The sequence below is a fragment of the Syngnathus scovelli genome, chromosome 22 (assembly GCF_024217435.2).
Source record: "Syngnathus scovelli strain Florida chromosome 22, RoL_Ssco_1.2, whole genome shotgun sequence".
Classification (NCBI taxonomy): Eukaryota; Metazoa; Chordata; class Actinopteri; order Syngnathiformes; family Syngnathidae; genus Syngnathus; species Syngnathus scovelli.
Genome location: NC_090868.1, coordinates 5,598,324 through 5,617,128, shown reverse-complemented (window position 1 = coordinate 5,617,128; position 18,805 = coordinate 5,598,324). Strand labels below are relative to the sequence as shown.

At 43.9% G+C, this 18,805-nt stretch overlaps 4 protein-coding genes and 1 long non-coding RNA gene across 7 annotated transcripts; 3 read left to right on the top strand and 2 right to left on the bottom strand.

Annotated features, from left to right (window-relative positions):
- Window positions 1-85: 85 nt before the first annotated feature.
- prmt8b (protein arginine methyltransferase 8b) lies at window positions 86-5,410 on the top strand. Its single transcript, XM_049760623.2, has 10 exons — window positions 86-447; window positions 952-1,173; window positions 1,570-1,725; window positions 1,806-1,869; window positions 2,486-2,628; window positions 2,700-2,787; window positions 2,850-2,965; window positions 3,381-3,531; window positions 4,291-4,412; window positions 5,015-5,410. Exons 1-10 carry the CDS (start codon window positions 379-381, stop codon window positions 5,096-5,098), a joined length of 1,215 nt encoding a protein of 404 aa, XP_049616580.1. The 5' UTR covers window positions 86-378; the 3' UTR covers window positions 5,099-5,410.
- On the bottom strand, window positions 4,676-11,728 carry cracr2ab (calcium release activated channel regulator 2Ab). Of its 3 annotated transcripts, XM_049760589.1 has the most exons (18): window positions 11,581-11,728; window positions 10,999-11,239; window positions 10,808-10,919; window positions 9,892-10,081; window positions 9,675-9,821; window positions 9,285-9,375; window positions 9,134-9,229; window positions 8,865-9,052; window positions 8,476-8,547; window positions 8,321-8,369; window positions 8,159-8,241; window positions 7,522-8,041; window positions 7,313-7,448; window positions 6,848-6,929; window positions 6,564-6,678; window positions 6,387-6,488; window positions 6,209-6,285; window positions 4,676-5,709 (listed from the first exon to the last, which is right to left on the bottom strand). In XM_049760589.1, exons 2-18 carry the CDS (start codon window positions 11,137-11,139, stop codon window positions 5,622-5,624), a joined length of 2,289 nt encoding a protein of 762 aa, XP_049616546.1. In that variant the 5' UTR covers window positions 11,140-11,239; window positions 11,581-11,728; the 3' UTR covers window positions 4,676-5,621. The 3 variants fall into 3 exon arrangements, with proteins under 3 accessions (XP_049616546.1, XP_049616545.1, XP_049616547.1); XM_049760588.2 differs by having other exon boundaries at window positions 10,999-11,622; XM_049760590.2 differs by having other exon boundaries at window positions 7,522-7,948; window positions 10,999-11,622.
- Window positions 8,948-10,056, top strand: LOC125992071 (uncharacterized). The gene is made up of 3 exons (XR_007489518.1): window positions 8,948-9,086; window positions 9,155-9,838; window positions 9,918-10,056. It is a non-coding gene; the product is annotated as an uncharacterized lncRNA (long non-coding RNA).
- Window positions 11,729-11,755: 27 nt separating the features above from the next.
- ccdc59 (coiled-coil domain containing 59) lies at window positions 11,756-13,375 on the bottom strand. The gene is made up of 4 exons (XM_049760639.1): window positions 13,093-13,375; window positions 12,321-12,834; window positions 12,139-12,247; window positions 11,756-12,060 (listed from the first exon to the last, which is right to left on the bottom strand). Exons 1-4 carry the CDS (start codon window positions 13,229-13,231, stop codon window positions 11,881-11,883), a joined length of 942 nt encoding a protein of 313 aa, XP_049616596.1. The 5' UTR covers window positions 13,232-13,375; the 3' UTR covers window positions 11,756-11,880.
- A 64-nt stretch (window positions 13,376-13,439) lies between these two features.
- On the top strand, window positions 13,440-18,426 carry mettl25 (methyltransferase like 25). Its single transcript, XM_049760613.2, has 12 exons — window positions 13,440-13,815; window positions 13,977-14,150; window positions 14,215-14,322; window positions 14,391-14,878; window positions 14,949-15,096; window positions 15,663-15,757; window positions 15,835-15,864; window positions 16,152-16,225; window positions 16,539-16,632; window positions 16,805-16,879; window positions 17,123-17,194; window positions 17,837-18,426. Exons 1-12 carry the CDS (start codon window positions 13,590-13,592, stop codon window positions 17,921-17,923), a joined length of 1,671 nt encoding a protein of 556 aa, XP_049616570.1. The 5' UTR covers window positions 13,440-13,589; the 3' UTR covers window positions 17,924-18,426.
- The last annotated feature ends 379 nt before the right edge of the window (window positions 18,427-18,805 follow it).

Genomic DNA, 18,805 nt, shown 5'->3' with positions numbered 1-18,805 from the left:
GATTGCATTTTTCCCGCAAATTTGAACGCCCCTCAGCTACAGAGCGAGCGGCAGAGAGTCAACGCCAGGGAGTGAGAAAGTGAGTTGATGCATCTGCAAACTTCGTGGGAGCCTCCACTCCACCGTCACGCACGCGATTGCACGCGTGTACTTAAAAATGCACGCGTGCAAAAGAGCTCAACCCCGCCACGTCCTGCAGGCGTGCACGCGCACTGAGTGACAGCATGGATTAAAATGCACCTTTCGAGCAACTTTTGTTTATTTTATTTTTTATTTTGTAGAGTCTTATTATTGGGAAGTGCGTGACATTTGCACGCCAACCCAACCGAGTGACCGCTCGGAATAATCAAATCTCGTGCGCAAGTCTCGCCGGCTCTCATGGGACTCGGTCACTCGTCGCGTTGTTTGCTGTTACGGCGGAAGATGGCGGAGGCGGACGGCTGCGAGGTAAGCGGATGGTTGAAGTGGGGGTTGGGGGGTCCTGCACGAGATCCACGCGCGACCACGATACCATAATGCTTGTGTAAATGAGACTCACTGCAACGCTTTCAATGTTAATAAAAGACTTGAAAACGTCGCGTCCTCGTGGGAGAAAGCCGCGACTTCGCTGTCCTTGGTGCTGAAAACACACCGTTTGTTTTTATAGGCAACAAATTAATGCGATGGTGATTGGAACATTTAAAGTCTCTCTACTCACTTACTATTGGGGATATTGGGCAAGTCAGTACGAGAGAAGAGGGGTTCCTAATATTTTGCTCCTCCTATGTATTTGAATGGGAGTAGACAAGATATTAGGAACACCTCCAAGCAAAAGTGCCTACAAACTTTATTATATTTATATTATTGATATGCACAGTATTTTTTTATTTCTGTATTGTTATATTATTTTTTAAATTATTTTCTAAATATGTAGACATATTTGCATTCAATAATTTCATAATCTATCTCCAGCGGCACCAGGCCGTCACCTCCCACTTCTCCCAGTCGGCCCAGCCGCCCTGCACAGCCAAACCAGTGCCTGCCGCCCATCATCAGCACCAACATGTGCCTCGCGTGGCCTCCCAACAGGCCGGCTGTCCCACTCGAGGCAGGGGGACCAAATTCATCAGCCCCGAGGAGATGACGTCACGAGATTACTACTTTGACTCCTACGCCCACTTTGGCATCCATGAGGTAAAGAAATGGTATTGCGATTAAAGAGACGGTTAGGAGCAGTTAAAAATAACTCTTGGTGATATACCAGCCAAGGCTCTCTGTCAATGAAGATGCTAAAATAATTTTGGCAAAAGAGGCATCGTTTCCATCAGCAAGAAGCTCTTTTCAACCTCTAAAGAAGCTATTCAAGGGATGACTTTGCATGTCGAGAGTCGAGAGATTCGAGGACACCTTACACACGGGAGATTCCAAATTTAGTAGATAAGTGGGCCTTTGCTCTCATACAAAAGAGAGCAGGAGAAAATGGGAAGTCAGATATCAAGTGGCTCCCGTGGGGTGATACTATTTTGAGACGCCGTCACTGAGACTTTTGGCCCCGCTCGTGTTCCTTAAGACGTTTTCGCTTCCTGTCAGGAGATGCTGAAGGACGAAGTGCGCACGCTCACCTACCGCAACGCCATGTATCACAACAAGCACGTGTTCAAGGACAAGGTGGTGCTGGACGTCGGGAGCGGCACAGGAATCCTGTCTATGTTTGCCGCCAATGCCGGCGCCAAACACGTCTATGGGGTGAGGTGGCAACGAGTAAGCTGTTGGGTGAAGCACACTTACTTGGCACCATGTAAGAATTGTATTTTTGTCACCGGCAGATCGAATGTTCCGGGATATCGGAATATTCGGAGAAGATCATCAAGTCCAATCACCTGCACAATGGTAAGCAGTGAAATTAGCAGTTACAATGTCCGTTCACATCTAAAGGGATGAATTCACACTAAGATGACAAAAATAAGTTAACCTTAAAAAAATAGATTGCATAAATTAAATTTAAACACAAGAACACGCCTGACCAATTTCCGTTCTTAAAAAAAGAAATTGGATTCAATTATATAAAATTAAGTTACTTTAATAGAAGGAAATAAGCAACGTACAAATTAAATACATTTAAATGTAATAAATAAATGTAATAAAAATAAAGTTGAAATTTTTAATTAAAAATAATTTAAAATGCAAATAAATATAATAAATAAATTAACACTTGAAATTAGATTTTTTTTTTTTTTAATTGCTCTAGTACACATTTGTTAAACTCGAGGCCCGGGGGCTAGTTACGGCCCGCCACATATTTTTTGTGGCCTGTGAAAGCAATTTTTTTTATCAACTTCATGTCTTTACAATACTAAAATTTCAAATTGTCTTTACTTTAAAACAATGCTCGTCATTTTTTTTTTACTATTCATCTTTTTAAACTATTTAAAGTTTTTACCAGCCTCTACTTTCAAAACTAGTTATTCATCAATTTGTTTTGTCACGAGTGTGTTTCCGCTTGCAGTCATCACCATCCTCCAGGGCAAGGTGGAGGAGGTGGAGCTTCCAGTGGACAAAGTGGACATCATCATCTCCGAGTGGATGGGCTACTGCCTCTTCTACGAGTCCATGCTCAATACCGTCATCTTCGCCAGGGACAAGTGGCTGGTACGGTACGCTGAGGGCTTGGCGGTGACCTCTGAACTTTGGAGTGCGCTGAAGCCTTTTCCTGCTCGTAGAAACCAGGAGGCCTAATGTTCCCGGACCGGGCATCTCTCTACGTGGTGGCCATCGAAGACAGGCAGTACAAGGACTTCAAGATCCATTGTGAGTCCTTTTGCATCACTTTTTAACACACAATAGTAACTTACTATTATGTATGTGTGTAGGGTGGGAAAACGTATATGGCTTCGACATGAGCTGCATTCGCAACGTGGCCATCAAGGAGCCTCTGATGGATGTGGTGGACCCCAAGCAGGTGGTCACCAGCCCCTGTCTACTAAAGGTCAGCTAGACAATTAGCCTAGTCCACGGCAACAAACAGCGAGAGTTGCGTGTAAGTGTAACTAATAAAATGCCCCGCGAGAGGACATATTTGTAAGGATGGGCAAAGTAGTCTCCGCATGACGTGATTCGCGCAGCACATCAGCGTTAGCTACCGCATGGCAACACGCCTACACACACAGCATGTGTGGTGTGAGCGGTCGCTCGTTAGCGGTGATTCAACCTGTTGGCTCACACACACACACAGACACACAGTGAATAATAATCATGTAAGATAAACATATACGTGTGTGAGAGAGAGTGTGTATGTGGGAGTGTGAACTTCACATGCTGCAAAGAAATGAGAGAAAAGCTTATTTTTGTTGCTCTTTTTTTGCGCCACCTACACACACATACAATGACACACACGCTTACAGGAAGTGGACCTCTACACGGTGAAGCCGGATGACCTGACCTTCACGTCGGCGTTCTGCCTCCAGGTGCAGCGGAATGACTACGTGCACGCGCTGGTCACCTACTTCAGCATTGAGTTTAGCAAGTGTCACAAGAAGACTGGATTCTCCACCGGTGAGGCCCGCCGGACACTTAATTAGGTACACCTGCACCATCCAGTCATGACAAAATGCTGGAAGATAAATTAATGGTCAGATGTACGTACATTTTAACTTATTTTTAGACATGTTACAGTGTAAACGAGGAACTGGGAGAAGTTTGTTTGCGCATTTGTCAATTTGGAATTATGTCCGAATTTTGGCTCAAGGGATGGAATCCGAATTAAAAATTATTGACAGACTAATCGATTAAAATAATCGTTAATCGCAGCCTTAATCTATATATCTACATCGATGTCTATTTATTCAATTACATATCTATTGTTTTAGCATAACATGATCAGTCTTGTTTGTGGAATGTCTTTTTTCCAAACATGACATGCTCTGTGCTTATAATTGTAATTAATAAACATATTCCGGCTAGTGCAGCAGAAAAAAAAATCTAAGATAACACCAGCTTGGCAAAATGTTTCACCACAAACCAGCCCATCTCATTAGCAGGGGGTACCTAATGTTCCATTCTGTATATATTTACATAGTTAATATTGTGGACTCGCCACATCGGCTTTTTTTGGGCAACATTGCGTGCGGGAAGCTCACGTTATGTAATGTTTGCTTGCATAATGCCGAGGAGAAGAGGTTCTATGTTTAGTTTGTGCCGCCGGTGGGTCCCAAGGCTGAGAATTATCACGGCATCTGGAGCGGTGCCATCTTGACTGCCTGTCGGGAGTTATTCCTTTCACCTCTGTCAATTTCTCGTTTCTCTCTTCTGCAGCGCCGGACGCGGCGAGCACGCACTGGAAGCAGACCGTCTTCTACTTGGAAGACTACCTGACGGTAAAGAAAGGCGAGGAGATATTTGGCAGCATCGCCGTCAGACCCAACGAGAAGAACGTGGTAAGGAAGACAAATCCTACAAGCCTCCTGTTCAAACCATACTTAACGTTCTTTTGTCAATTTTTTTTATTTCCATATTAATACTACTTATTTTTAAATTTAATCTTAATTAGAAAAAATGTTGAATGGGTCAATTCGACCCGTAACAGTATCAAATATGTTGATGCAGAAGTGAGACAGGGGGCAGCTGAAACAGGCAGCAAAGGTGACTAATCACACACTGGGTCAGACTGACTCATTGAAAGCTCCAGGAAAAAAAACAGTTGTGTTCTTCCTTTTTATTACATTTATATATATTTAAATTTCCATGGTATGGTAACATATTAATTTCTCAGGCACATGTATTACGTCCCTGGGTCAATTTGACCGGTAAACTAAAAGTGGCAGGATCAAAAACTACAATTTTAACCAAAACAGTACATGTATAGTTGATTACACTTAAGTCACTCTACATTTTGTTAAAACTTAAAAATGGGTCATTTTGACCCCCCCAAAGTGACACAAGGGCTCAAAATGATAATTTTTTAAGACACAACTGCAACAAGAAGGTTTTGGGGTGGAAAAAACCATCTCCTGATTGCTTCCCTGTTCTTTGACTGCAGCGGGACCTAGAGTTCACCCTGGAGCTGGACTTTAAAGGCCAGCTGTGTGATGCTGCCATCTCCCATGACTACAAGATGCGTTAAGCGCTCAAAAACAACCATCCCTGCCCTGAGCACCCTCCCTCGTCCGTACGAGCGAGCGCACCTCACAGGACGCCATCCTGGCCGACCTCAGTGATGTCATCTGTAACAGCAATAACACCAAAAATGACAGACACACTGAAAAATGGAACGACCTCAATGGACCGCCTGATACGTTACGGGTCAAATTGACCCGTTTTAACTGTATTGTTTAGCATGAGAAGGCTTTTGCTTAGTTGAGAACGCCCTGAAATGCACCGCTGATAATGTAATGTAGAAGAAAGCTTATGAATTAAAAGCTGAGAGGAAGTCAAATTTTCCAAATGTCATTTTAAACGTAATTGTAAATATTTTATTTATTCTGAAATGTAATCACATTACCAATGGTGCATCTAAAGCTGATGCTACAAGCATGATTTCCCTAAACTAATTTATAGTAATATTGAGTAACAGTGACAATACAGATCATATTGTGAGCACCCTTGCCGAATGTTAAATATAAAAGAAGGCCTCCACCAAGGCATGTTCATTTGCAGCAGGCCTTCTTCTTCAAAGGATGAGCGCTGAGGATGACAGTGGTGTCTCTCACCCGGTCCTCCTGCTCCATCAACACCCTGAGGGCATATTCAAACAAGAAACTGTGAATATAAAAGGTCTACTATTCAAATGCCAGGTTCTGTTGTGGGACCAAGATGAATCAATTCACATAATTAATAAGACCTCGATGGAAAAGAAGGGGAAACAATAAAAATCCACACCTGAAGTAATGCAGTTAGATATGTGTGCATACCCTTCTATAACTAGGATTCAGCTGCGTTTAGAATTAACCAATTACATTCACTCATGTTAAGTGGGACAATGGAATATATTTGGCGTTAATCAAAGGCACTTGTTTCAATTGGAACACAGTAACACCAATTCTAAGAGAATTCATTTCAGCATGTTTATTCTTACTCCTCCTCTTGAATAGATATGGAGTTGTACCGATAATGGGTATCATTAAGAATGGAACACGTTTTTTTTTAAATACCCAGCATTTGAAGACAGCATGTAGAATCAACTGTATTGAGGGCTATGCTACATGCTACGCTAACATTTGTGATGTGACCATACCTGGCCAGGTGGGTTAAAGATTCAGTCACGTTCTTGCCCGTGTAGGCGCTGACCTCGTAGAACATCACCTTGCTTTCCTGCTCGGAAACCACAAGCCATGAATGTTTTGTTTTTCCGATTCATTGTAGTCACTGAGTTTGTTTGACGCTATTTTACAATCAGGTCGGGGTCTTCATACCTGGGCCAGATGTTCTGCTTCCTTAAACGACACCTCTCTGTCTCTGTCCATGTCCATTTTGTTGCCCAGAACAAGGATTTGAACGCCTTCTCCTGCAGCATCCTGAAAAAAATAAAGTGCTGACATGGCGTAAAATTAAAAGTGAAGGAAAGGGGAGGGGAGTTCCCGATGCCAGACCTTGACGTTGGTGAGCCAGGGTCGCACGGCCTTGAAGCTCTCCTCCAGCGTGACGTCGTACATCACCACCACGCCGTCGGCCTTGCGAAAGAACTGCTTGGTGATGCTGCGGTACCTGCGCCAACAACGCCGTCAACCTCCGTAACCCTCCGCTAATAGGACGCGGGACCGCTGCCAAGAGTGCCGTCAATTTCTAAAGCCCATCGCAGCTGATTTATCCGCGGTTTGCGCTGAGCTGGCAGATTCAAAGAGGATGCGGCGGGAAATGAATTATGGCCGCTCACCTCTCTTGACCTGCCGTGTCCCAAAGCTGCATCGCTATCTGCATATTGTTCAAGGTGAGCGTCTTCACGCTGAAGTCAATCCCTAATGACAAGTCAAGAGTGATGCATTAGTCAATAAGAAAATGAAATAACATTAATATTCTTATTTTCTTTAATAATTATTGAGAAAATGAGGGCAAAAATATTTTTTTTTTCTTTTTTTTTTTTATTATTCATTGAGAGACAATGTAAATTTTTATTCCATTCTAATTTTACACTTTCAAGTTAAAAAGAGAACTTTCTCCTATTTCACTTTTTTATTTAAACGCCAAGTGGTGCGCACACACCACGGTTTTGTGAAGAAAAAAAAAGGAGTGGGACAGATGAAAGTGAAAAACTAATCCTGCCTGACATAATCCACAAGTTACTATTTCATGTGACTTGCAAATTGCATTAGCATCTTAAAAAAAAAAAAAAGGCACTGACCCACAGTCGCCGTTGTGGATGGATGGAAATGTCCCTCACAGAAGGAGCGAAGAAGCGACGTCTTGCCTACGCTGGAGTTACCCACCAGGACCACCTTGAAAAGTCGACTGGGGCCTAACACGGGCACTTCCGCCACCTCCAATGAAAGAAAGAAAAGAAATCTATGTAGAAATGTGGCGGGTGGGTTAAAATGTTGTGATGTCACCTACGTGCTGGGTCTCCTTCCCGACCGGCTGCCCCCGTGGCGACATGGGGGTCTTCTTCTTGGCCTGCAAAAACCGTCCCGCTTTGACCAAGCTGCATTCCAAATCGCTGCGCGCCTCCTCGCCGTCTTCCTCCTCGCTGAGCTGGTGCAGTAGGAGCTGCGGACCCCCCTGGAGGAGGTGAGGCAGGTGGTCCTCCTCGATAGAGATGACCCGGCGGAGGGGCCATCCGCCCGGGGGGGAGTCCAGCACCTCATCATCGGCTTTGGCTTCCGGCCTCTTGCTCCTCTCTCTGGAGGTCCTCCTAAAACTCGAGGACCTGGCGATGGCCTTCTTGCCCTTGGCTCTCACGTTGTGAGATTTGGGAGGGGCGGGGCCGCCGTAGCCGTTAGCCAATCCGGCGCTCTTCTTCACGACGGCGGCGTCGTCCTCACTGCAGGAGGAGGAAGCGACAAACACGATTTGAAGGTGCTCTATAGGCAAGGCCTCCAGAGACTGGTAGGAGCCATCCGGCACCAGAGGAGATCTTTGGAAACAGGAGAAACAGAGGATGTCCTCAAATGTTAATTATGCTCCAAAAATAAAAATAAGGTAGATATCCTCTGTTTTTCCTTTTATGACACTGTAAAGATGGACGGGTCACCTTTTGGCAGGCTGGCTGCTGTTGTCAAACATGTTGGCCAGGCCGGCTCGCTGCTTCTGCTTTTTCCTCAGAGATGTTCTTGGCTGTTTGAAAGAAAACCTAGAGTTCAAAACATTTTTATTCCTTTGATTATAATAATGATCATAATAATTAAATACACACCACACCAGAGCAGATGTCCCGCTCGTCCTTGAGATGTTTGTTCATCTCCCTGGGAAGAAGCAAAAAAAAAAGGGATTAAGGAAAAAAAGAATTCTGAGAGATTAAGGTAAAAAATTATTCTGATAAAAATGATTCCAAGTGTTGTTTTGGTGGACCTGAGGAGGTCGAGCTGCTTCATGAGGCTTTGCTTCTCTCTTTGCAGTCCTTCCGTCACTCTGTACATTTCCCTGGAGGGGAAGACAAATATTTCGAATTAAAATGGTGTTATGAGTTAGAATAAAAGTACGCATAAAGTACACAAGTCAAAGAATTTATTTTGGTAATTCACAAGCCTCTTAATTTATGCTGATCCACAAAACAAAAATCCAGATTTCCATTATAATAACCAATTATATTTAAAAATAAAAATATATATTTTTTATTTTATCCAGATTGCCATTATAATAACCAATTATATTTAAAAATAAAAATATATTTTTATTTTTTATTTTTTTTATTTAGATTTTTTTGTGTGGAAAATGGCACGTGCAGTGTGAGGACCCACATCTCCTTCTCCTGGTGCAGGTGTGCGGCCTGCTCCTGCAGCATGGCCAGCTGGTCTTGGGCCACCAGCAGCTCCTGGCTGGTGCTCTCCAGCGCCCGCGCCAGCTCATCATTGGTCATCTTCAGCTTGACGTTCTCCACGTGGCTCTCCTGCTTCTCGCTGCTCAGCTCACGGCACTCCAGCTCCAACTAAAGGATAAGAACATTTCACAAAAATAAATAGGTAAATAAATAAATAAAAAAGCACGTGAAAGATATTGAGCTCATTACTCTCTTCTGCTTTTGGAAAAGGAGTTCCAGCTCCCTCTCCTTGTAGGACAGCTGATCTTCCAGGTCCTGGCTTCTCGACTGGAGGCGCTCCGAGTCCTGCGGGGGTCAAAGTTGAGCGGGATGTGGTGTTTATTTATAAACCCGAATGTACCTTCAGCAGCAGCCTGTCCTTCTCCGTCTTGATCTGGGCTTCCATCTCCTCGTACAGGTGGCGGATCTCGTTGTCGTGCGTCGCCACCCTCCTGAACATTCCAGAACAGCTTCAAGCGCCCCTCCGGCAATTACAAGCTAAAAGCTAATTAGCCGTACCATGAGGCGCCACGAGAGCGTGAGCCTAATTATGTTGGTCCACGACAAGCATACGTTTGTGTTTCATACAACATGGACTAAATCGTCTCTCGAGGTGCGGTGTGTTTTCTCGCGGGTTAAAAAGCCGAGATTAGTGGTCATTTGACACGGATAAAGTCTGATTAAGAGATTGTTCCAAGTACAGTTTGTATGATAACAACATTCTTCCTTATTATATACATGTTTTTTTTACCTCTGGAGGGCGCTCTCCATGTCCTTCTTGTCCTGGTGGGCCTCTTTGATTTGATGGGTGACCCTTGCCAGAAACTCCTCAAAGTTGGACAGGAGGTGAGGTTCGTCCCGCCTGAGCTGCGCCCACAAGCTGCGCACCTCGTCCGGGCTGGAGGGGAATAAAAAGTGAGTCGAGATATTTTTGGTCGGAGAATAAGCTCATCGGTGTTTCCACGCACTCCTCAAAAACATTACTGGCTCCAAGGCTGTCCAGCAACATACAGAAGTGACCCTCTTCCTCGTCCTCGCCTCCGGACAGCTTCGCTTCCCATTGGCTCTGGAAGAAGGCCTCTTTGGCTCGGGAGCCCGGAACCTGAGTCTGGGTCGGCTCGTCGGTCACCGAGATTCTCCGACCGTGGAGGAACTGACCTGTAGTAAACCCAGTGGGAGTTTATTCCAAATGAAAATAAGATAAAGATGGTGGTGTGTACCAGTCAAAAGTTGGGAAACGCTCCAATAGCAAGAGAAAGTGTTTCGCAACTGTTCAACTGGAGAAAACAAACAACTCCATACTAAATATTACGAAAAAAAAGGATTGCACATAAATGTTAAACCCACCGATAGACCTAATTTTAAACTGTTTTTATCAACTCAATGCAACTGTACTACACCAAAAACGTTAAACAAATCCAAATGTTATTTAGGCAAGGATTCTTCTGCAAACCGCTAGAGAAAGCCCGTTATCGCAATTTGAGAAATACTAAGAAAGCAGAAGTTTAAAATGTAAAAAGAAAAAACAGATTAGCACAAATTATGTCATCTAAACTGGAAAGTGTCTGAACTTGTTAAATGGAATGTTTAGAGTTTCTGTTGAATCTGCATCACAGCAGGATTTAAATGAGTGTTTCTTATTATTTTTATGTTTGAAATTAGAATACGTGGCCTTTTTACGTACAGTTTTTGGAGCTAAATGGAGTTCAAATATTATAGTTTGCTTTAGTTTGAGGACATATAAAAGATTTTACATTTTCATCCACAAAAAATATATAAATTATATTACAATGAAATACATTGACCATCTTAAAAGAAATAATAAAAACAGATTTAAAACAATAAAAATAAATTAATTTGTTGAACGAACATAGCAGAACGTACTGAATCCCGAAGAAAAGGCCTCAAGCGTGAGATAACCAGTGTGCTCCGTATCCAGAGAGTCAAAGACATCCTCCAACTCCTCGGCCGACAGCGGCAGCTCCCTGTGGAGCCTCTGACATCACGACATCACACAAGCTCAGACGCTTTCGAACACATCCGACTCCCCCCCTACCCACCAGGCCGACTCTCACCCTCATGTCGGTGCGTGTGATGAAGCCCCGGCCCTCCACGTCGCATGTCTGGAAGAACTCCTTGGTCTTATCCAGCATGGCAATGCGACCCCAGCCTGATTTGCGAGCGCCAGGTCTCCTGCTCTCCTCGTTGTGCTCCATCTTCACTCTTCAGCACCAAAAAGCTTGGAGCGGGCATGTAGGTCACGGTGGGATCAAGACACCGGGGGTGGCGTTAAGTTCGCTGGGCCCTTTAGGTTGTCTTGACGACGAAGAAAAAGTTTACTTCGCATGTGTACTGTCCCAGCTCTGTCCCAATGCTTTAGCCCATGCTGTAGATTTTAAAGGTCAAAACAACACTTTTCAAAACTAAGTTTTGAGTATAGGCTATCAAAAACCTCTTTTTTTTTTTTTAATAAACCCAGAGTGGTGTTACCACACGCAGTGTAGAGGCTTATCTTAAGACCCATAATGCCGGAAAAACTTTTAATCATCTGCTTTTGCAGCACACATTTAAATCTTACTCACCAACCTCCTTTGTCATGACAGAAGATAAAACTATCGCTCCCAAATCCGGATGAACCATATAAATAATTTTCTTACCATGAATAAGGCAGCAGAACGGCAGCAACAAAAACGCAGTAAGAAGTCTTGCCGCTGAAAGTTACTCAGTCATTCCGCGACCATGTGATGTCATGAGGGAGCAGCCCTGAGGGTGCGTAATCTCTTGTTGCCATGACGACAACCTCAAATCGAACTGATTTTCATTCAAGGGCTATAAAGGGAGTATTTTCACATTTATTACAGATGGCATAAAATAATACATGAACGTTGCCACTTTATCTCACACTGCCACCTAGTGGTAACAATGTACCACAACAATCACTTTCTGGAGCAAAACTTTCATGTTTTGGGAGTCGTTTCTGCGATTTTCTGGATCTTCTGAAGCAAGTAGTCCATTTGAAGATTGAGGTTGGGCTGACCCTTCTTGGTCTTTTTGCAAAGCATCTGATAGGTCTCCATCTTTTTTTCTTTGTACTTTTGAATGGCCTCCTCGCGCTGCTGCTTGCGCTTCAGGAAATCCTGCAAAGCAGAAAGACGGATTCTTCAAAATTGAAGCATAAAAATAGAAAGTCAAACAGTGCTGACTAAGATGATGACCTCTTTCTTTTTCCTCTGCTCATCTCTGATGCTCTGGCACACCTCCAGAGATCTTTGATAGGAAGTCTTCTTCTCCAGCTTTTTCTTCATACGGTTGCTTAGTGGCAGCCTTGAAGAGAAAATTGAAATCCGGTTACATAGGCAGGTGAAAAAATGAATTATGTGAACAATTCAACTTTTACCTTTCTGCTACCAATGCTGACTTCTCCGTACTTCCTGCTACCGATGTTGACTTCTCCGTGCTTTCTGCTACGGATGCCGACTTCTCCGTACTTTCTGCTACCGATGCCAACTTTTCCGTACTTTCTGCTACCGATGCTGACTTCTCCATATTTTCTGCTACCGATGTTGACTTGTCCGTACTTTCTGCTACCGATGCTGACTTTTCTGTACTTTCGGCCTTGGGTGCATCTGTACCTTCTGGGTCAGAACCAGCCTTCTCCTCCATACTTTCCTCGTTTGGTTTCTCCTGGCTCTTTGCATTTCTCATTTTGACCCGGTTCATTCTGTTCGTCCTCATCTCGTTTTTCAGCTTTTCCGCTTCGGCCATGTACAAATGCTTGAGGTGCTCCGGGTACTGATCGTAGTACATTGCTGACGAGGATGTCTGCGTGTTTGGTTTGTTTCTCTCCTTTCGCAAAATCTTGTTGTAGTTATGCTTAACTTTCTCTTTCCGATCAAAAGCAAAACCTTGACCTGGGATATGGAGATAAAATCATGTCAGATAGTGGTTGCGGTTATTAAAATTGTAGATATTTTTGTGAGCATTCGTCTGTAATTTATTAGATTTCTTTCTTTTGCACGCAATTTGTTAAGAGGGGTATGATATTTAATAAAATTATGGAAGAAATGATCATGCATAGGATTTGGAATGTATCAAAGAGTCAACATCAAGACAAAGCAACACAAAATTTAAACAACATTTTACGAGCAAAACTTGAAGCCAAAGCTCACCTTCTTGAATGCTTCCTTGAAAAACTTTGTCTTCCGGAATCCATTTCTTCTTTCTGACGCCGGCATTTTGTGGCTTCCTCCAGTTTCCGTCTTTCCGTGGAACGTAACCCGTCTTCATTTTCGCATTGGTCGGTGCCATTTGGACCCGAGAAATGTGAAATGTTTACATGTGACACGAGTGCTAAGAGTGCGTTTTAGCTTCAGTCGCGGGATTGTGACGTAAAACCGGAGACATGACTAAATAAACTCAGATCTTCAGGGATTATCGACTCCAGAATTCGAAATAAACATTAGCACAAAACAATTATAATTACACTGATAATATGAAATGATATTATCAAGTATTAATATCTAAAATATAAACACTCAAAACATCATGTTTGTACACGAGTGGGACATCGATGATTTTTTTATCAACTACTTATGCCTGGATTATATCGGAAGTAGATGACTGACATGAATTGCTCCTATTCGCCTAATTTTTCTCGTTTTTCACTATGATTCCCTCCTCCATCAGCCTTGCAGAGTTGCGGCAACGCATCGATGAAGTCGTGCGTTTTCTCGAGGTCACTCTGAGCATCGCAAACGCGCACACGGTGGAGTTTTACACGCACGATGTGTGGAGTCGTTTCGTGGCCGTGTCGCCTGAGGAAGTGCTGAATGCACTTGGCACAAATGGCCAAAAGGGGGAGCCAGAGATCCAAAAACAAATTGGATACAACGGTATTGAGTTGATACTGTATTGCTTCTGAACACATTTATGTTGACATTTTATGATTTAATATTACTATAATAATATTTACACTAAATAAATTGAGCTACAATATTTTGTGCTTATGCATATGTCCATAATATGAAATTAAAACGTTTTCCCCCCAAAACAGAGCAATTGAAGACTTCATTTGGGTTTTGCCAAGATACCAACAGGCTAGTTGACGCACATAACATGTTGCGTTCAGCCAAGGCCCACACACTACCTGGCCTAGGGGTCTGCATGAGCCGAGATGAGCTTTTGGAGGCCCTCAGACAAAAGCCAATGGAGTTAGGCGCTGAGACGGGTATGACGGTGATGTTCATTTGGATGTAACGGTTTGAAAGCTCGTAATTTTTTTTCTTTTTTAGGTGTTGAATTGGAGCCGGATGAGTTCATGAACACAAAAAAGTCACACGAGGTGCAGTCCATGGCGGAGGTAGTGGACTGTTTGGCCAAGTGCTGTGGAGTCAAACAGGAAAGTATCATTTTTTAACTCTCCGTTGGTGTGTATTACATCTGATAAGCATCGTGTGCATCGCGCAGGTGATAGATGTGGGCTCGGGGAAGGGCTACCTGAGCTCCTTCCTTTCCCTGCAGCACGGCCTTCGCGTCTTCGGCATTGACTCATCTAGCACAAACACCCACGGGGCCCAGGAGAGGAACCGCAAATTGAAAAAGTTCTCCAAGGTGTACCAGAAACACAGGAAGGCTGCGAAAGGAGAAGCAGATCACCAGTTGGTCACAGAAATCAAAGCTGCAGAAGATAGAGAAGAGTCGCAGGAGGATAAGATGCAGTTGTCAGACCCGAACCCCACAGAGGAGCTGTTCTTAAGCGCCATGACATTGGAGGTGTTACAGACCGGCAGAACTTCCCCCAGCTCACTGACTGATGAGGAGAGGCAGAGGAGGAAGAGGGAGAACCTTGAAAAGAAAGCCCAGAGTCGAACCGGCGCGACCGGTGCCGTCTTTTCGCCGCTCACCTCCTACGTTACCGCCGAAACGGAGCTGAGGGAGCTCATCAGCGAGCTTGAGGTGAGCTCGTCCCACATATGGACTTTCCATCTGCTATATTTTTGTTTAAAATCTCTCCTCCCGACGCCAGGATGCAGTCCTGGTGGGCCTGCACACGTGCGGTGACCTGGCGCCCAGCATGCTCCGAATGTTTGTGGCTAAAGCCGAGCTGCTCGCGGTCTGCAGCGTGGGATGTTGCTACAACAAGCTCTCGGAGGAGTTCGAGGCAGACACACAGGGTGGGAAGGAATATTATTGGCAGAAAATACTCAACGGTGTGTTTTTACTGCTGCAGGAGCTGAGGTTCCGAGCCAAACTGGTACTTGAGTCCAAGTTAATTCATTCACTGCCATTGACGGCTATAGACTTCAAAACATCCATTTTAATTGGGTGGGCAGTGAATGAGTCAATATGCAATCTAGTTGTAAATTTTTAAGGGGGTGTGGAATAAGCTAACTTTGCTAACCCTAACCTATCATTTGAGTGCATGACTATGTTTTCCGAGCAACGAGTTGGGTCGGAACCAGTTGCATCATCTGCAGACGTAATTAATTAGCTAAATCTCCACCGAAACCACACACATGCACATGTTTTCCTTGAGTTTTCCATTTCTACTAATTAGCCGGGGAATAACTCTCAGTTCTTGACTTTTAATATTGTTAATCAGTTAGCATTCGAAATTAACCCATTCAATCCCATTGACGGCAATAGACGTCGTTTTAACTGGCCTGGCAGTGAATAAGTCAAGAATGAATAATTGCGCTTTACGATCACCTCATCAAAAAACTTCTGTGGCCCTCCACAGAGCGTTCAAATGGAGCGTTCGGGTTCCCTCTGAGTCAGCACCTCCGCCGCCTCTCGTGGTTCTGCGGCAGAAACGCCAGGATGTCAGCATGCTTGGTGAGTCGCGCGAGTCATGTACGTAAGAGTGTGACGAGTCTCTCACGCTGCGTTTCCTTCCTCGCTGGCAACAACAGGCACTGGAAAGAGTTGCAGTGGGCCATGGGGTAAGTAACCCAGTGTTTGTTTGTGTGACTGTCAATAAGTCAAACAAAAATCCATCAAGTCATTGTTCGTCACCGACTTCATTGTTTCGAGAGCGTTTGTTTGGGGGGATGCGGCGCTGGCGGCTCCAGGCCAAAGTCGGTACTTGACGCCAGCTGCCATTAATATGGAATGTTTATAAATATTAATGCAATGACTCCATGGGGGAGGGGGGGAGCTGAATGCAAAAACAGACTTGATTGAAACCCACATGGCTCATCTGCTGGCTTTTGTTGTTCTTACACACAAGATTCAGATGGATTCGCTTTTCTACCGGGCGGTCCTGCATGTTATTCTTCGGGATCACTACGGCGCTTATAAAAGGTAACAGGAACAGGAAGTAGAGTTATTTACGGCACCACCGAGTTGAAGTGTGAAGATTTGTGCTTGTGGAAAAATTTTTATGCACTCCTAATGTTCAGTAATGATTTTTTTATTAGTTCTCAAAAAACACAATATTATTATTTTTTTTTTCTAGAATTATTTGAGAATAATTTGTATATTCTCTAATTAATTTCCTTATTTAGAAAGGACATATGAACAAATGTAGCATGTAGACAATTTAACACGACTCGCAGGTGTGTATATTCTTTATCATCTGCAAAAAGCGACTATTATTACAGCTTTTTCTCCTTAGTGAAAAGCGAGTGGGAAACGTCTACGCCAAGGCAAAATCCTTTGTGGATTATGTTCGACGGGCTCTTCGCAAGCTGGACCTGGATGATTCAAAGGTCAAAATCGCAATATTTCTCATTTATATTCAATTTTTGATATCATGTAAAATGCCACCACCACTGTAAAAGGATACTGCAAGGCTATTTCGGCTTCATTTGTCTTGTGGTTGCCACGGTAACCACAAGCCAAATGGTGACACAGCCCTTGATGATACAGTTTCCCTTCCAGCTTTCCGACGAAGACATTCAGCAGTACCACGACGCGCACGTGCAGCGCTGGCCTGAGATCCGCGCTTTTAATCTGGTGAGCTATTTGCACAGCCACCCGTGTCCACTTCGGGTAAAAAACCTTTTCATGCCTTCTCGTAAAACCCAATAAATTGCCTGCCGTTAAATGAGCTCATGACGGCCGGTCGGATGGGGCATGAGGGTAGCGATGATGCTACGCTGAACTGCGAAATGACTTTCGGGGAGCTAGTGGCAGCTGGTTTTGATGTGTAAATGGTGAGCTGTAAAAAACCTGATTCTGGTTCTTGTGCGTGTGTAGTTGAAGGTGACCCTGGCTCCTTGCATTGAAGGTCTCATTCTCCTGGACCGCCTCTGCTACCTGAAAGAACAGGTAATTAGACTCCCATAGTAATTTGTTCTCTTTCAACTACTGAGGGGTTTACAGAGAAGGGGAACATAAACGGGTATTCTGATATACTCCTTGGGCCTTAATAAAGCATCGAACAACTAAGACTTCCTGCTGGGAAAAAGGCTTTCCATTGGGATGCTCAATCGAATTTGTTTAAAATGCATTTGGTGCATATTCAATCAAGATCAATAAGTGCTAGCTAACCAGACAGACAGACAGAGAGACAGACAGACAGACAGAGAGCGAGAGAGAGAGAGAGAGAGAGAGAGAGAGAGAGAAAGAGAGAGAGTGAGAGAGAGTGAGAGAATTTTTATCGTAATTTAAATTTTTAAATTAACCTGATCGTTGACGATGTTTACATTTAAAATGCATTTGGTACATATCCAATCAAGATCGATAAGTGCTAGCTAGCTAGCTAGGTAGCTAGACAGAGAGACAGAGACGGACAAAGAGACAGACAGACAGACAGTCAGACACAGACAGACAGACAGACAGACAGACAGACAGACAGACAGACAGACAGACAGACAGACTTTTTCACAAGTTAATAGATGAAGGGTTGGGCTAAACCACCTAATTCCCAAATTTTCCATTTGTTATTATTATTATTTTTTTTTTTTGCAGAACCAGGGATCTTTCTCTGCGTTGGTGCAACTGTTCGACCCGCTTCTGTCGCCAAGATGTTACGCCATCGTGGCGCTGAAAGACTGATGCTCTATTTTTATACATCAGTCATCGATTGGACTATTAGCCTCGCTCCACAAGTCATGCAACACGTGCTGGAAAACAGCTGGAAAAAGCGCCATGAAGTCCCATTTGATTGAGCTGTGTCATTTTTTTTTTCTTCATCTTGATGCTGGAGCGTGGCAGTCGCTAGGCCTATTGGGGGTGTTTTAGGCCGAGACCTGGATGGCCACGCAGGTCTGGAAAGACCATCGTCAGACTCCCTGGTGTCGTAGGAAGAGGCCTTGACCTCTTTAATCTGTACAGCTGTTTTGTTCGCTCCCTTAATAAATCTTATATGCTTGGAAAGGAATATTGTTGGGGTGCAGACGCATGAATTATGAACGCAATCAGACGCCGTGTGGAGCTGCAGCGTTCGGGGTGAGCGCAAACGTCTTGCCGCTTTTGCACTATTTTCACACTGTTGAATTTTGTAAAAAAGAGTTGGAAATGACATCCAATAAATATGATTGAAGTCTTTCAAAACAAAATGGCTTCCTGTCGTGCACATCAGGGTGCTTGACATTAATACCATCAGTGGAGAACGAGACTCCGCCCTGCAGCTGTGATTATCCGTTTCCTCCGTGATGTTTATCTGCAGGGGTGAAGAAGCAGTGGTTCCGGAGTAAATAGCATGAGAGGGGAAATTACTCGCTATGTTTGGCCTACAGCGCGCCGGCGTATCTACGCAAGTATCTACGGAAATGCTCCCCGTGGCAAATGGTTTGATCACTTTTTCCCACGTAGCTCTTAAATTAGACGGAGAGAATTTTGACTAAGTGAAACAAACACGTTTGCTTGTATTTAATGAGAATATTTCCCTTCAGGCAAGGCGAGTAAATAAACTTCTCGTAATATGTTGAGCTTGTT

Coding starts and splice junctions, on each gene's coding strand:
- prmt8b (XM_049760623.2), top strand. CDS start 379: ATGGGACTCGGTCACTCGTCGCGTTGTTTGCTGTTACGGCGGAAGATG. Junction 1,726..1,805: donor GCGCCAAACACGTCTATGGG/GTGAGGTGGCAA, acceptor TGTCACCGGCAG/ATCGAATGTTCCGGGATATC. Junction 2,966..3,380: donor CCAGCCCCTGTCTACTAAAG/GTCAGCTAGACA, acceptor ACACGCTTACAG/GAAGTGGACCTCTACACGGT.
- cracr2ab (XM_049760589.1), bottom strand. CDS start 11,139: ATGGAGCACAACGAGGAGAGCAGGAGACCTGGCGCTCGCAAATCAGGC. Junction 9,230..9,284: donor AGGACAGGCTGCTGCTGAAG/GTACATTCGGGT, acceptor TGACCCCCGCAG/GACTCGGAGCGCCTCCAGTC. Junction 8,370..8,475: donor AAGCAGCTCGACCTCCTCAG/GTCCACCAAAAC, acceptor GCTTCTTCCCAG/GGAGATGAACAAACATCTCA.
- ccdc59 (XM_049760639.1), bottom strand. CDS start 13,231: ATGGCACCGACCAATGCGAAAATGAAGACGGGTTACGTTCCACGGAAA. Junction 12,248..12,320: donor TCAGCATTGGTAGCAGAAAG/GTAAAAGTTGAA, acceptor TTTCTCTTCAAG/GCTGCCACTAAGCAACCGTA. Junction 12,061..12,138: donor AGCAGAGGAAAAAGAAAGAG/GTCATCATCTTA, acceptor TCTGCTTTGCAG/GATTTCCTGAAGCGCAAGCA.
- mettl25 (XM_049760613.2), top strand. CDS start 13,590: ATGATTCCCTCCTCCATCAGCCTTGCAGAGTTGCGGCAACGCATCGAT. Junction 14,323..14,390: donor GTGCTGTGGAGTCAAACAGG/AAAGTATCATTT, acceptor GCATCGCGCAGG/TGATAGATGTGGGCTCGGGG. Junction 16,226..16,538: donor CACTACGGCGCTTATAAAAG/GTAACAGGAACA, acceptor TTTTCTCCTTAG/TGAAAAGCGAGTGGGAAACG.